At 37.1% G+C, this 12,976-nt stretch overlaps 1 protein-coding gene across 2 annotated transcripts in view; it reads left to right on the forward strand.

The window, feature by feature from the left end:
* The first annotated feature begins 4,890 nt into the window (after positions 1-4,890).
* The window catches only part of LOC117469431 (complement C3-like), a 39,143-nt gene continuing 31,057 nt past the window's right edge, over positions 4,891-12,976 (forward strand). For both annotated transcript variants that reach the window (XM_034113831.1, XM_034113830.1), the window contains exons 1-8: positions 4,891-4,959; positions 5,150-5,252; positions 5,545-5,665; positions 5,849-5,964; positions 7,466-7,609; positions 7,922-8,021; positions 12,431-12,525; positions 12,652-12,843. In XM_034113831.1, coding sequence (XP_033969722.1) covers positions 5,178-5,252; positions 5,545-5,665; positions 5,849-5,964; positions 7,466-7,609; positions 7,922-8,021; positions 12,431-12,525; positions 12,652-12,843 — 843 coding nt within the window. In that variant the 5' untranslated portion in view covers positions 4,891-4,959; positions 5,150-5,177. The remainder of the gene's footprint in view (positions 4,960-5,149; positions 5,253-5,544; positions 5,666-5,848; positions 5,965-7,465; positions 7,610-7,921; positions 8,022-12,430; positions 12,526-12,651; positions 12,844-12,976) is intronic.

Here is a 12,976-nt window from a genome sequence, read left to right on the forward strand (position 1 = left end):
TAAAAGCGTCAGCTAAATGCAATTTATGAAAGCCTCACTCAGGATTTTTTTACCAAGTGTTTTTATTGCTCTTGGGGCATTAAAAACAAGATTTTAACTTTAGTTTTTTATATAATATCTGCATTTTCTCTTGTGAAAAACTAAGTCTTAGTTTGGCCATAGTTATTTAATATATAAAGACTATATATTATTGAATTACAAGATTAGATATACTTTATTTGATCTAAAATATTGATGTGTTCAAATGCTCTTCTAAACAAAACTGAAAGTCCATGAAAAGCTGTCTTCCTGTTTCTGTGAAGGAAGCGCCATCTCCTGGTTAAATCCTGAAATTGAAAATCTGGCAACGCCCTCTTGGAAAATAGTGGGAGGGCTTAACATTCCCAGATACTGGTCTTTGGCAGGTCTTAGGCAGGTAACTGGCAGGTAGTAGGCAGGAAGCAGTAAGCTGGAGTCTGAAATAAGATGCTCCATCTGTACATTTATTTAAAGGAAGACCTTAACCTACAGTATTATTTAATGTTTAAATAAAGCCTTATTAGTTTGTCTGTTTTGCACATCCTATGCACATACTATCAGGCACTAAACTGTTTTATTGTAGAGATCACTTACAGTATCTTCTTGATCTTTTCTATTCTATATTATTTATATCATTGACCTTCCACTTTCCCACTATTTTAAGAGTATATACTCTTAATATTTAAATGTTTTCATCAAATATAACACATTCAAAAGTGCTTTACAAAAATGAAAGACATTAAGAAAAAGGCATTTTAAAACAGTCATTAAAAAGCAAACACAATCTACCTGCATTGCAATTACTCTAAACGTGTAATAACATGCTTTAACCAGTAGGAGGTGCGGGTTAAAAAGCTGTCAAGTTACAGTGTTAACAAAATAAAATATACTGCTGTTTCTGGTTTAGTTTACGACGGATATATTCTGTTATTGTTTTGATATTTGTAACACAAAAGCGATGTAAATAACCCACAGCAACACAGAAAAGATGGTCTTAACATGACCCAGCGGTCTAGTAGTTAATAAAAAACAATAATATCAAAACAAATTATTACTACTAACTTTATTGTGAAATTAAAACAGAACGGTAAAAGAATAGTTTCCGGTCTATTCTGAGGCCCGATCTCTGTAGATAAATAAAGAACTACGACAGATGTGTAATGTTTAATGCAGCCAAACCATTCATTACAATGCATTCATGTGATGACTTTCAAAGAGTAAAGCAAGCACTGCTGAATAAAGTATGATTTTATCTTTTACGAAACGTTTTTTTTTCATATGGAATGCAGTTCACAATCACCAATCACAGAGCTTGAGGCAAAGCGGAACAATAGCTGAGGATTCTGAGTAGTGTAGTGTCTTCGGCCATCCTAAACTCAAATATTTGTTTTCTCCAAATCGAAGGGGAAAATTACAAAAGCATTGGACACAATTTAAACCAATCAATGTTGTGTAATTAACAAGGATAATCTGGTGTTTTTGAGTTGATGAGTAGTGCAGATATCACTGTAAAATCAATCGACAGTAAGGAGAATACTTACTTCCGGGTGTAAAATCCTCCCTTATCCAATGGGAATGGAAGCTCACATTGCTCTATGCGTCCGTAATACAATAAAGGGGACATGATAAATAGGAATATAATTATCTTTTAAATAACGTTAACTAAAGGGAACAATCTATTTGACACAGCTGAAGCTCTGGCCTTCCTTAAAAAACTAACTAATTTAATAAAAATCACAGTTGTATTACACACAATGCACTGTTTTTTGAGAACAAAAATTCGTAACTAATGCACCATAATACATTCTGACGAAAAATAAAAATTATTATGAATACAAATAAAATAAAAGAAGCCTCCCGTGAGTTACGACAAGCTATAAAGTAGATTTTAAAACGTTTTATAGAATAAAAGCTCACTGCGGGACGTTGTAGAAATGCGTGTGTGCACCACAACAAAGGAGCCTCATTGCTTTTCTCACGTTTTCCCCTTCAATTCTGAGAAACAAGTCGTTTTCTATGAGTTTTGGATGGCCGAAGACATTACATTACCCACAATCCTCTGTAGCAACCATATACTGTATATTGCAACAGGCAACAGCTTCGGTTCATGTTAATTTACAAACTCTTCAACTACAACCATAGTTATATTTAAAAACTTGTCAGAAGGCCTCACGAAATACTTTAATGTAAATTAAAATGTAAATGTGAAGGAATGTGTGTATATTAACTGTGGGTTTTTCTCTGGAAGTTTTTCCTTGTACGATGTGAGGGTCAAAGGATGCCGTTTTTCTAATACTGATATTCCCGCAATGCACGCTGGGATTTGGTGTTTATGCGATGTGAAATCCGAAAAATTAAATAATACATTATTCCGAGTGTGCTTGCTTTTCTCTTTGAAAGTCATCACATAACGGCATTGTAATACACGTTTCGGCTGCATTAAATATTACATATCTGCCGTAGTTGTCTATTTATAGAGCCCTGATGAGAACACTTCTAGACAAACAGGAACAACTGCCGCCAAAACTGAAAACTTGACGTGGATCTTAAATATATAAGCAATTAAACAACATCTACATTTATTTTCACACAATACGTCTCCTTGCAGTATCAACACTAATTCGGCTGACTTTTATATTTGATCCAATTGGTAGATAGGCTGTATTTACACCATAACGGTGCACAGCTGATAGAAAGGGACACCTACTGGTTAAAGCACGTTATTTGCATTTTTATAATTTTACTTATTAGATATTAATAGGATCCCTATAAAGTATAATTCTTTACTCATCGTTATTCTCTACTAATAGTTAATTAAAGGTGGGGTAGGTAAGTTTGAGAAACCGGCTCGAGATACACTTTTTGTTATATTCCATGGAATGCTCTTAACATCCCGATAGCAATGAATATCTTAAGTGCTTTGACAAAAAATCCATAAAAAAATGTCATCTGTGGAAGCCGTAGTACTGTAAAAAGCAACGACCAATCATTTTAGCTGGCCCGGCTAAAATAACTGGATGGACTGCCTGCCTGTCAGCCTTCCATCTGTGCACAAACTTATCTCTTGCCCTCATTGGTCATATGCGCGCTCGCGTGTGTTGGAGGAGGGGCTCTGTAAGGAAGTGGCAGATTTTCTCCGGTTGTGTATTTTCAAATTCCAGCGCACTCGAGCTGGTTTCTCCGAAATTACCTACCCCACCTTTAAAGAATGTATATAATGACTATTTTGCACATCCCTTTCAAGATTTCAAGATTTTCTAAGGTTTATTGACATATCATATTATACACAACTACGGTGTAGTTATGCAATGAATGAAAAACTTGGTCGCAGGTTCCTCAACAGTGCATTAATTAAAATAAGTGCTTAAACATAGTTAACATTGCAGGAAAGCAATATATTAGACGTTAAGTACTTTGTCAGGCTTAATATTTATCTGTAGATACAAATGTCACTGTGTGTGCTGTGTGCTCGGCATGTGTGACCATCAAAGAGGATTTCATCCCTCCATATTCATCTTCTATACCCCCAAAGCTTTTTTCTTATTCAAAAGAAGACCTTAACCTAAAGTATTCTTTAATGTTTAAATAAAGCCTTATTAGTTTGTCTGTTTTGCACATCCTCCTATTAATATCTAATAAATAAAATTCTAAAATGCAATAACGTGCTTTAACCAGTAGGTGTCCCTTTCTATCAGCCGTGCACCGTTATGGTGTAATACAGCCTATCTACCAATTGGATCAAATATAAAAGTCAGCCGAATTAGTGTTGATACTGCAAGGAGACGTATTGTGTGAAAAGAAATGTAAGATGTTGTTTAATTGCTTATATATTAAGATCCACGTCAAGTTTTCAGTTTTTGGCGGCAGTTGTTCCTGTTTGTCTAGAAGTCTTCTCATCAGGGCTCTATAAATAGAGAACTACGGCAAGATATGTAATATTTAATGCAGCCGAAACGTGTATTACAATGCCGTTATGTGATGACTTTCAAAGAGAAAAGCAAGCACACTCGGTAATAATTGTATTAGTTAATTGTTTTTAAATGTTTTCGGATTTCACATCGCATAAACACCAAATCCCAGCGTGCATAGCGGAATATCAGTATGAGAAAAACGGCATCCTTTGACCCTCACATCGTACACGGAAAAACTTCCAGAGAAAAACCCACAGTTAATATACACACATTCCTTCACATTTACATTTTAATTTACATTAAAGTATTTTGTTAGGCCTTCTAACATATTTTTAAATATAACTACGGTTGTGGTTGAAGAGTTTGTAAATTAACATGAACCGAAGCTGTTGCCTGTTGCAATATACAATCTATGGTTGCTACAGAGGATTGTGGGTAATGTAATGTTTTCGACCATCCAAAACTCATAGAAAACGACTTGTTTCTCAGAATTTGAAGGGGAAGAAACGTGACAAAAGCATTGTGCACTAAAACCTATCAATGTCGTTTAATTAACAAGGACAATCTGGTGTTTTTTGAGTTGTTGAGTAGGGGAGATATCACTGTCAAATCAATCGACAGTAAGGGGAATACTTACTTCCGGGTGTACAATTCTCCGTTATCCAATGGGAATGGGCGCGCACATTGCCTTTAACAGCCGCCGACACAAACGAATGCCGTGCTTCCATGAGCGTCAAATCCCGCCGCAGATGGGAATACATTGCAATCAGTTGAAAGCTATTTGCGTCTGTTTATGAAGCTGAAGGAGCCTAGGAGCGTCCCCAACTGCACGCCCATTACCTGCACGCCCATTACCTGCCACTTTCATTTAAAACCAATATCAATTTACAGCATTCACTCGTTTTTTTACTGGATTGGTAAAACCATAAATATATTTTTTCAGTGCTTCCCAGTTTGAGGTTGAACTGAAACCTAAGAACTCTTTCTTCTACGTGGACGACAAAGACCTCACAGTCGACATTAAAGCCACGTAAGAGAAAGTTCTTGTTCTGTGGCTTTAGAGGCTGTTTGATTGGTGGATTGATTGTAGGAATGAATACAGGTTGCTGTTTAGAGGTTGGGTTGACACTCTTGCTCTTTTAGTTTCTTAATCATTTGTTTTTACTTTGTTTAAAATGAACCTGTTTTGATTCATACATTTCCCTCTCTTCTGGATTTAGGTATTTGTTTGGTCAAGAGGTGAATGGGATGGCTTACGTTGTGTTTGGGGTCATAAATGATGGTGAAAAGAAGAGCTTTCCAAGTTCTCTTCAGAGAGTGCAGGTGAGCACATTCTACACTAACTATATTTTACATGTGTTTTGGAAGAGTCTCATACTCACAAAATGTCTCCCCAAGATCTGCAGTTATTTCAGTTTAATTTCTACTCACAGATATTATGTATTTAGCGTGTTTGAAAACACATAATGACAACGATGGTGGTGACAAAACACAGTCTTTTCATATTGTTTTAATTGAGAGACCCTTAGCAGCAGGAAATAATGTTGTATTATCAACTGTTCACTGTAACACTATACTACATTTTAAGACACATTTTTGAACTATGTTACATTAGATTAAAGAAGGTGTTGGAGCTGTCACGCTGAAGAAAGAGCACATCACAACGACCTTCAAAAACATTGAAGAAACTGGTGATGAATCCATATATGTAGCTGTCAGTGTGCTAACGGAGAACGGTAAGAAAGAGACTAAGACTATTCCCAAACGACAGGGGGGAAAACATAAATATACTGTATAAAGATAGGATAAGTGTTTTTGTATCAACTACAAAGTGACCGCATTTAAAAATATAATTATATTATAAACAAAAAATCTTTGTAATCTGTTTTGATTTGATTTGTTTCTGCATCTATTAACAGGTGGTGAAATGGTGGAGGCAGAGTTGAGAAATATTCAGATTGTTAAATCTCCTTACACCATCCACTTCAAGAAAACTCCAAAATATTTCAAACCAGGAATGTCCTTCCAAGTTGCAGTAAAGTACTTTACATTAACTTTAAAAAAAAGTACTATTAAAAAAGCACTTTATAATAACATTAGCAAAAGTATGGCTATATTTTTGATGTATTAAATGATTTTCTGAAAGACAGTTACTCTTTTTTAAATTATTAAACCTACATAGAGTTTACGACGGAGCCCTGGAGGGTTCATAGAGAGAAAAAAAAATAAAACGAGGCCACGTTTTATTAATTCGTGCGCACGATATACTTTCTCGTTCGCACAAGATACTTTCTCGTTCGCACGATATACTTTCTTATGGTAAGACACATTGAACTGCCCGATCATTACGCCATATTATTAGTTTTATGAAGAATATGTCCGGTCGCCAGGGCGTGTGTGTGTGTGTTGTGTGGGCATTTGTTTATGAGAGTGTCGTTCGTTCCGGTGCACTCCGGTGCACTCCGGCAGGACTATAGCACTACATCGAGATTAAGATTAAACACATTTTCTTTCACGTGGGAATACACATATAACTATGGAGAACCTCGGTCCTCGAAGTGCATTTAGAGAAATTAGATTCCTTCAACATGGCGCGCTGAAAATCATTTCCGGGTCACCACTGGAAGACCGAGGATTCGAGGAGTCGAGGAGGGGTAATTAGTGAAATGAGAAAGGGCCAGGGTTTCTCTGTCCGGCTGAGAGGGCGTTCAAGTGAAAGGGACTGGGTTAGCAACATTTGATCAATCACAAACATGGAGAAGCGTGCTGACAGCGCAGCGTCATACTTCATGAATGAAAAGTAATAGCAAATCCTGCTTCGTAGTACAGGCCACTGGTGCCGCAGAGATTTCCTTCTATAAAACAGCTGTGGGCAGCAGATACTGTGAGAGTCACGGACATGAATTCATAGATCAAGCAGACTGGTTACAGACTCTTCTGTTTTGCCAATCCGGTGCTTAAACAAATAGCTCTACACACCTGGCCAAAATGTCCCTAAATGAAGTCTGAGTTTGAAATATATCTCAAATAATGTATGCACTGCCATTTCTCCACATAAACATAACAGTCTGCAATAAAACGGTTGTCTCCTCTGTGCTCCACTTCCTACTGTACTTGGCGCACCGGTAACTTTCTCGTGCGAACGAGAAACTAACAAAATACTTTGTCGTTCGCACAAAATACTATCTCGTGCGCATGAGAAGGTATTTTGTGCGAACGAGATACTTTTTTTTTTCTCCATAAACCTTTAGGGGCTCCGTAGTTTACTTCTCTCTTATTATATTATTAACAATAACAGATCACATCATTATTTGTCATGGATTTGAATTATGATCTTAAGGCAGATTTTTCAGATTTAGGGAAATATTCCAGAGAAATTAAGAAATATACCCGGTAAGCTTTGTGTCACCATAAGTCATCATATTTAGTGAACAGAGCTAGATATTAGTACTGAGTTTTTACCTTTATAAGATGCGGTCTAATAAGACAGTAAACCTTTTTTCTGATTGTTGAACTGTTTGTGTCTGTGTTGGCAGGTCGAAGTTATGAATCCTGACAACACTCCGGCACAAGGTGTTGCTGTTGTGGTTGAACCAGGCACCGTGAATGGCAGGACCGCAGAAAATGGCATGGCAAGGCTAACCATCAATACAGGAGGGTACCCACAACTGACGATCAATGTAAGTCTCTTAACAATTCACACAGGCCGCTTTTCAAATGTAAGCTTTGACCTACAATCAATGAATAATCATTATAAACATTTTTGATATTCATTTCTTAAGGTGAATTCAAGCAGAGCTATCAGCAGATGTTTTTGCTTCTTTATAGCTCATTGATTAACTTCCGATTTTTTGCACATTTAATTTACAGTATGTGAAAGGTGAAGCTTATCTTAATCGTAGCCAGGATAAAGATGGAATAGGAAAGACTTTGGACTTTTCAAGTAATATTTATTTAACCATGTGTATGCTTATGTGTTTCTTTCATTTCAGGCAAGTACGAATGATCCTCGTATTTCATCGACAAGACAAGCATCAGCCAACATGACAGCTCTCCCATATATTACCCAAAGCAACAACTATATCCACATAGGTAAGAGACCAGGGGTGGGAATCTTTGTGTATACCACTATTTCATTTAGAATCTTTTGAATCACTGTTTGATTCTAAATTGATCCTCAATGAACTGCATAGAGGTGCTAATTTAGGAATAGACTCCAATCCGCCTTGCGCTTCTTATGGCTGTTTGGCAAATTACGGCGTGAACGTAGAGTAAAGCGTGTATGAAATTATGGATTTTTTATATTTGAGGGAGTTATTCAAAGTTATGATTTGCAAGACTTTGGACGGTATTGAGCCAAATACCTTTAAAATAATTTGCCTGGAAAACATGCTCCTTTTATTATATTTTTCACTTTTATGTAACAAGTTAATCTACAGATGTAGCAGCTAATTTAGGACAGTTTGAAACGCGAGGGTCGTGGTCGGCCCGTGAACGGCCCGTGAACAAGAGACTGCCCCCAGTCTGACTTGAGACCGCCCCCGTGATAAATAAATGTAATTATTGTGAAGCCAGCTGCAATGGATCATTGATCCACCAGGGGGTGCAGTGGGGTTCCACACTGGAGCTCATGTGAAATCAACTTCGATACAGTAAACTGGATGTACAGTATGTCTGGTACTACTGTATAGCGGATCTTTGTTAAGATCCATATGTCACGGATAGGATCATAGTCTGTGCTAAATAAGAGACATGTAATCATTTACAAAACATCACCATGTTGTTATTTAACAAAATAATGTTGTTTAGTCGAAAAAAACGAACGAGAGGAAATGCAGCCGGCTCTCGATTTTTAATCCTAATTTAATCATCATCTTCACCACGATCATTTATGTTTATGTTCGCCAAATTGACATGAAATCACTGACAAATATGAATATTCTGTATTCAACTTCATTAAAACGTTATTAACGTGCCTAAACTCAGTAATTCACTAAAAATATTTATATTTTAATGGAGCCTTGTCAGGCAGATCAGGATCCCGACGCGTAGCTCCAGTCCTTTCCTGTAAATTACAGGTCCAGCCAGGCAAAACAGTGCACTTCTCTTTCCCGCACTACTGTGACAGACCATGGGGCTGGGTCAGCCACTAACATATTCATATTGCTCTTCTCATAAAGACAAATATGAACATTAGTTTTTAACTGAAATGATCAAATAAAGTCAAAATGTCACAGTGTTTACAAACATTGACCATACCGTTCACCAACCCCCACCACCCTGCCTACTGTAGGCCTATGTTGAGTATACTCTTTGTTTAAAACTAATTGGCCATCGGAATGTGTGTGTCCCAACCCCCCCTGTGATATCTCTTCTCCAGCAGTCTGTAGGTTTGTGTTCGCATATGTATGCTGTCGCAGTTCCTAAATGACACGTTTACGCCTTAAAACGATGTTTAAAACGAAAAGTAAACGTTCAGGGTTTTTATTAATGGTAATTTTCAGACTGTGAGTTGTTTAGTGGTAGCTCATATAGTCTTGATTCTTGTGGTTAAACTTTTCGCTCCGTATTTGATGGTAGTGGTGTCGAAATTCATTCGTCACTTCCTTTTCAGTTTTTGTTTTTTTTAATCTTTTTTTTTTGTTATTATTGTTACGTCCTGTCTGTATACACGTGCTTTAAAATGTATTGTTTAATTCTACATATATGTCATATAATAATCAAAATATATGTTTTCATAGTCTTTGTCAGCATATTTTTGCCACGTTATGCACCCCTTGCTATCTTACATAATACAAGTGTCACATTCATGACACTTGCTCCATTCATTGGTACTAGTCCTACAACTATGCCCTAAAAAATGCTTGAGGGTGGGATTAATACAAACATATTTTTGGGTGGGGTGCATTTTATGACAGGCCTGGTTATCACAATATACCCCCCCCTTGCTATCTTACAAAATAAAAGTGTCACAGATTGATGCATTTAACTTCAATATAAAGAAAAACATCTTCTGTTGTAACAACAATAACATTATAAATAGTAACATAGCTGAACATGGTATTGTACATTTAGCTTTCAGTGTTACTGACTTGAGATGTTTTTATTACATGAATTAAGGTGACTGAGGCTTTTTAACATAGACTTTTCAGTGTCCCACATTTTGCACAGAACTGTCCCACATTAAGAAATGCAGATTGTCTGAGACAACTTGGCACTAAGAGTACTGATATGTCTACCATTTCTTTTCTGAGTGTAATATCTGCATTTTCTCTTTTGAAAAACTAAGTCTTAGTTTGCCCATAGTTTGGCCACTCATTTTTAATCACACACGTCTCCCCATCCCATTCAAATTCAAATTCTTGACTGAAAGAGCAGTGTAGCCTACAGTACATGTAAATGGGTGGCATTGCCAATATGCATTTGAAAATATATAGTACCCCCCTCTGAGTGACTACGTGTTGACTTCACATCTTGTCACAAACCAGGGACTTTACTTCCTGATTTTTGGAAGACTGACCCAAGATACCTGTACATAGTGGAAAGTGAAATTGACATTGTCAAATTTAATAAAAATACAAAATAATGTTCACATTTGGGAACCGATTGAAAACATAGGACTCAATCTTTTGCTTCACATTGAGGGGAAGAGGCATTTTCCCATTGGTCCCAGTCCAGTTGGTTCTTTTCACCATTCTCCCATATGTTACAAATGGCGTTATGGCCATGAAAATATTAGCAGCATAGATCTCAGGGCGATGCTGTCCCTTAAAAAAGCTGTCCTGATAAAAATGTTCCTCTCGCTCTGAGGAAACTGCCCTGGTGGGTTCATCAGGTGTGGCCGCCGACCCTGGAGTGACCACTGGCACTGGAATGACCGGTGGCAATGGTGTTTTTATTTATTTATTCATTTATTTAACAGGGACAGTGCACAACAATGAAGAGGGTGTCTGTTTCTCTGCTGTGTAAATGTACCACAACCTGCAAAAAGAAGCTGTCTAGCCCTGTTTGTTTTTTTTGACCTTTCAAATGTTGTTGTATAGCCTCTGGAGCAGAAATGAAAGAGTTTTAAAAATGTTTACGTTTTAGTAAGTTTTTAGGGAAATGTTGTAATGTTGCAACGTTGGCCTTAGGTGGGAGCAGAATTTCTGTATTTCTACTCACATTGTCTGAATAAATATATTGAACAACTAAGGGTTAATTTGCAGGATTGATTGCTTACTTAGCCCTATATCAGTATATAGCATGAATAATAATCACACATCAGTCATATTTGTTATGAATAATCATTTATCATTTATTAAATAGTAAGTCGCTTTGGATAAAAGCGTCAGCTAAATGCAATTATGAAAGCCTCACTCAGGATTTTTTTACCAAGTGTTTTTATTGCTCTTGGGGCATTAAAAACAAGATTTTAACTTTAGTTTTTTATATAAAATCTGCATTTTCTCTTTTGAAAAACGAAGTCTTAGTTTGGCCATAGTTTGTTGTCAAAGTGCTGTACATATAATAAAAATACCCTACAGTAAAGACACTTTACAGCAAATACAACAGCACAGTTTGTTCAGAATATCAGTATGAGTATGAGCACCCAATATTGATGTGTTCAAATGCTCTTCTAAACAAAACTGAAAGTCCATGAAAAGTTGTCTTTCTGTATTTGTGAATGAAGCGCAATCTCCTGGTTAAATCCTGAAATTGAAAATCTGGCAACGCCCTCTTGGAAAATAGTGGGAGGGCTTAACATTCCCAGATACTGGTTTTAGGCAGGTCTTAGGCAGGTAGCAGTCAGGTAGCAGGCAGGTAGCAGGCAGGAAGCTGGAGTCTGAAATAAGCTGCTACATCTGTAGAACTCTCTTGCTCTAGAACAGGGGTGTCAAACTCAAATACACAGTGGGCCAAAATAAAAAAATGTGTACTAGTCGAGGGCCGGACTGGTTCAATGTTTATTGCAAAACTTATTGAAATGAACTTATTGCACATATTAAACCTGGAACTAACAAAGCTTAAATTATTGCCTATAAAAACAACATTAAACATTAAATAATCAGTTGCATTCATTTCTTATGGCTCTATCTGCAGTCATTTCTTATGATTACATTTTTCCACAGGCCAACAACAGCTTCAAAAAAACAATTTCCCTCAAAGACAAACCAAACATGCCCTGTTGTCAAGCCAGATACTTGGCATCTCATCTTGGGTGCAAGTTCATCAATGTTTGGGCTCAGACTCTGAGCTGAGGAAAGGATTGAGTGAAGGTGTGCATGCAATATACCGGCGGGCCAGATCTAATAGTAATTTAAAATTATCCTGCAGGCCGAAATTAAATCCACCAAGGGCCTGATTTGGCCCCCGGGCCTTGAGTTTGACAAATGTGCTCTAGAATAACTGTCCATCAGAAGCAATGTAAAATATCATTGTTTTATAGGGAGAAAATGTACTACAATGCTCTACTTTAGAAATATTTGAGATACTGCAATCACAACATGTCATATTTGCAGGTGTGGTTTCAGCTGATGTACAATTAGGAAATAACATGAAAATCGACCTCAACCTCAAAAGGCTGGAAAGTCATGACACTGACATCACATACCTGGTGAGAGATGTTTTAAATATGGGCATGTGTGCTTATACTACCCTTTTTGTTGCGTCCATCAAGTTGTGTAGTGCAGTATACACTTATGTGCAATAAGTGCTGATATGTAAGTCTGTGTCCCTATAGATCATGAGCAGAGGTCAGCTGGTGCAAAAAGGCCGACACAACACAAGAGGTCAAGTACTGATCTCCCTGATGGTTATCATTACCAAAGACATGCTGCCATCGTTCCGCATCATAGCCTATTACCACACAAATGAGAATGAAGTGGTATCAGACTCTGTTTGGGTGGATGTAAAAGACTCCTGCATGGGTTCGGTGAGACACGCAAAACAAAACACACACAAACTGATTTATTTATTACTGTATTCCTCTGAAATATTTTTTAATGTAAGCAACTGGTTCAACAAATCTAAACTGTAGGTGTAATTCACTGACCTCACCTTCACAT

Source organism: Trematomus bernacchii, unplaced genomic scaffold (assembly GCF_902827165.1).
Source record: "Trematomus bernacchii unplaced genomic scaffold, fTreBer1.1, whole genome shotgun sequence".
In the NCBI taxonomy this organism is placed as follows: domain Eukaryota; kingdom Metazoa; phylum Chordata; class Actinopteri; order Perciformes; family Nototheniidae; genus Trematomus; species Trematomus bernacchii.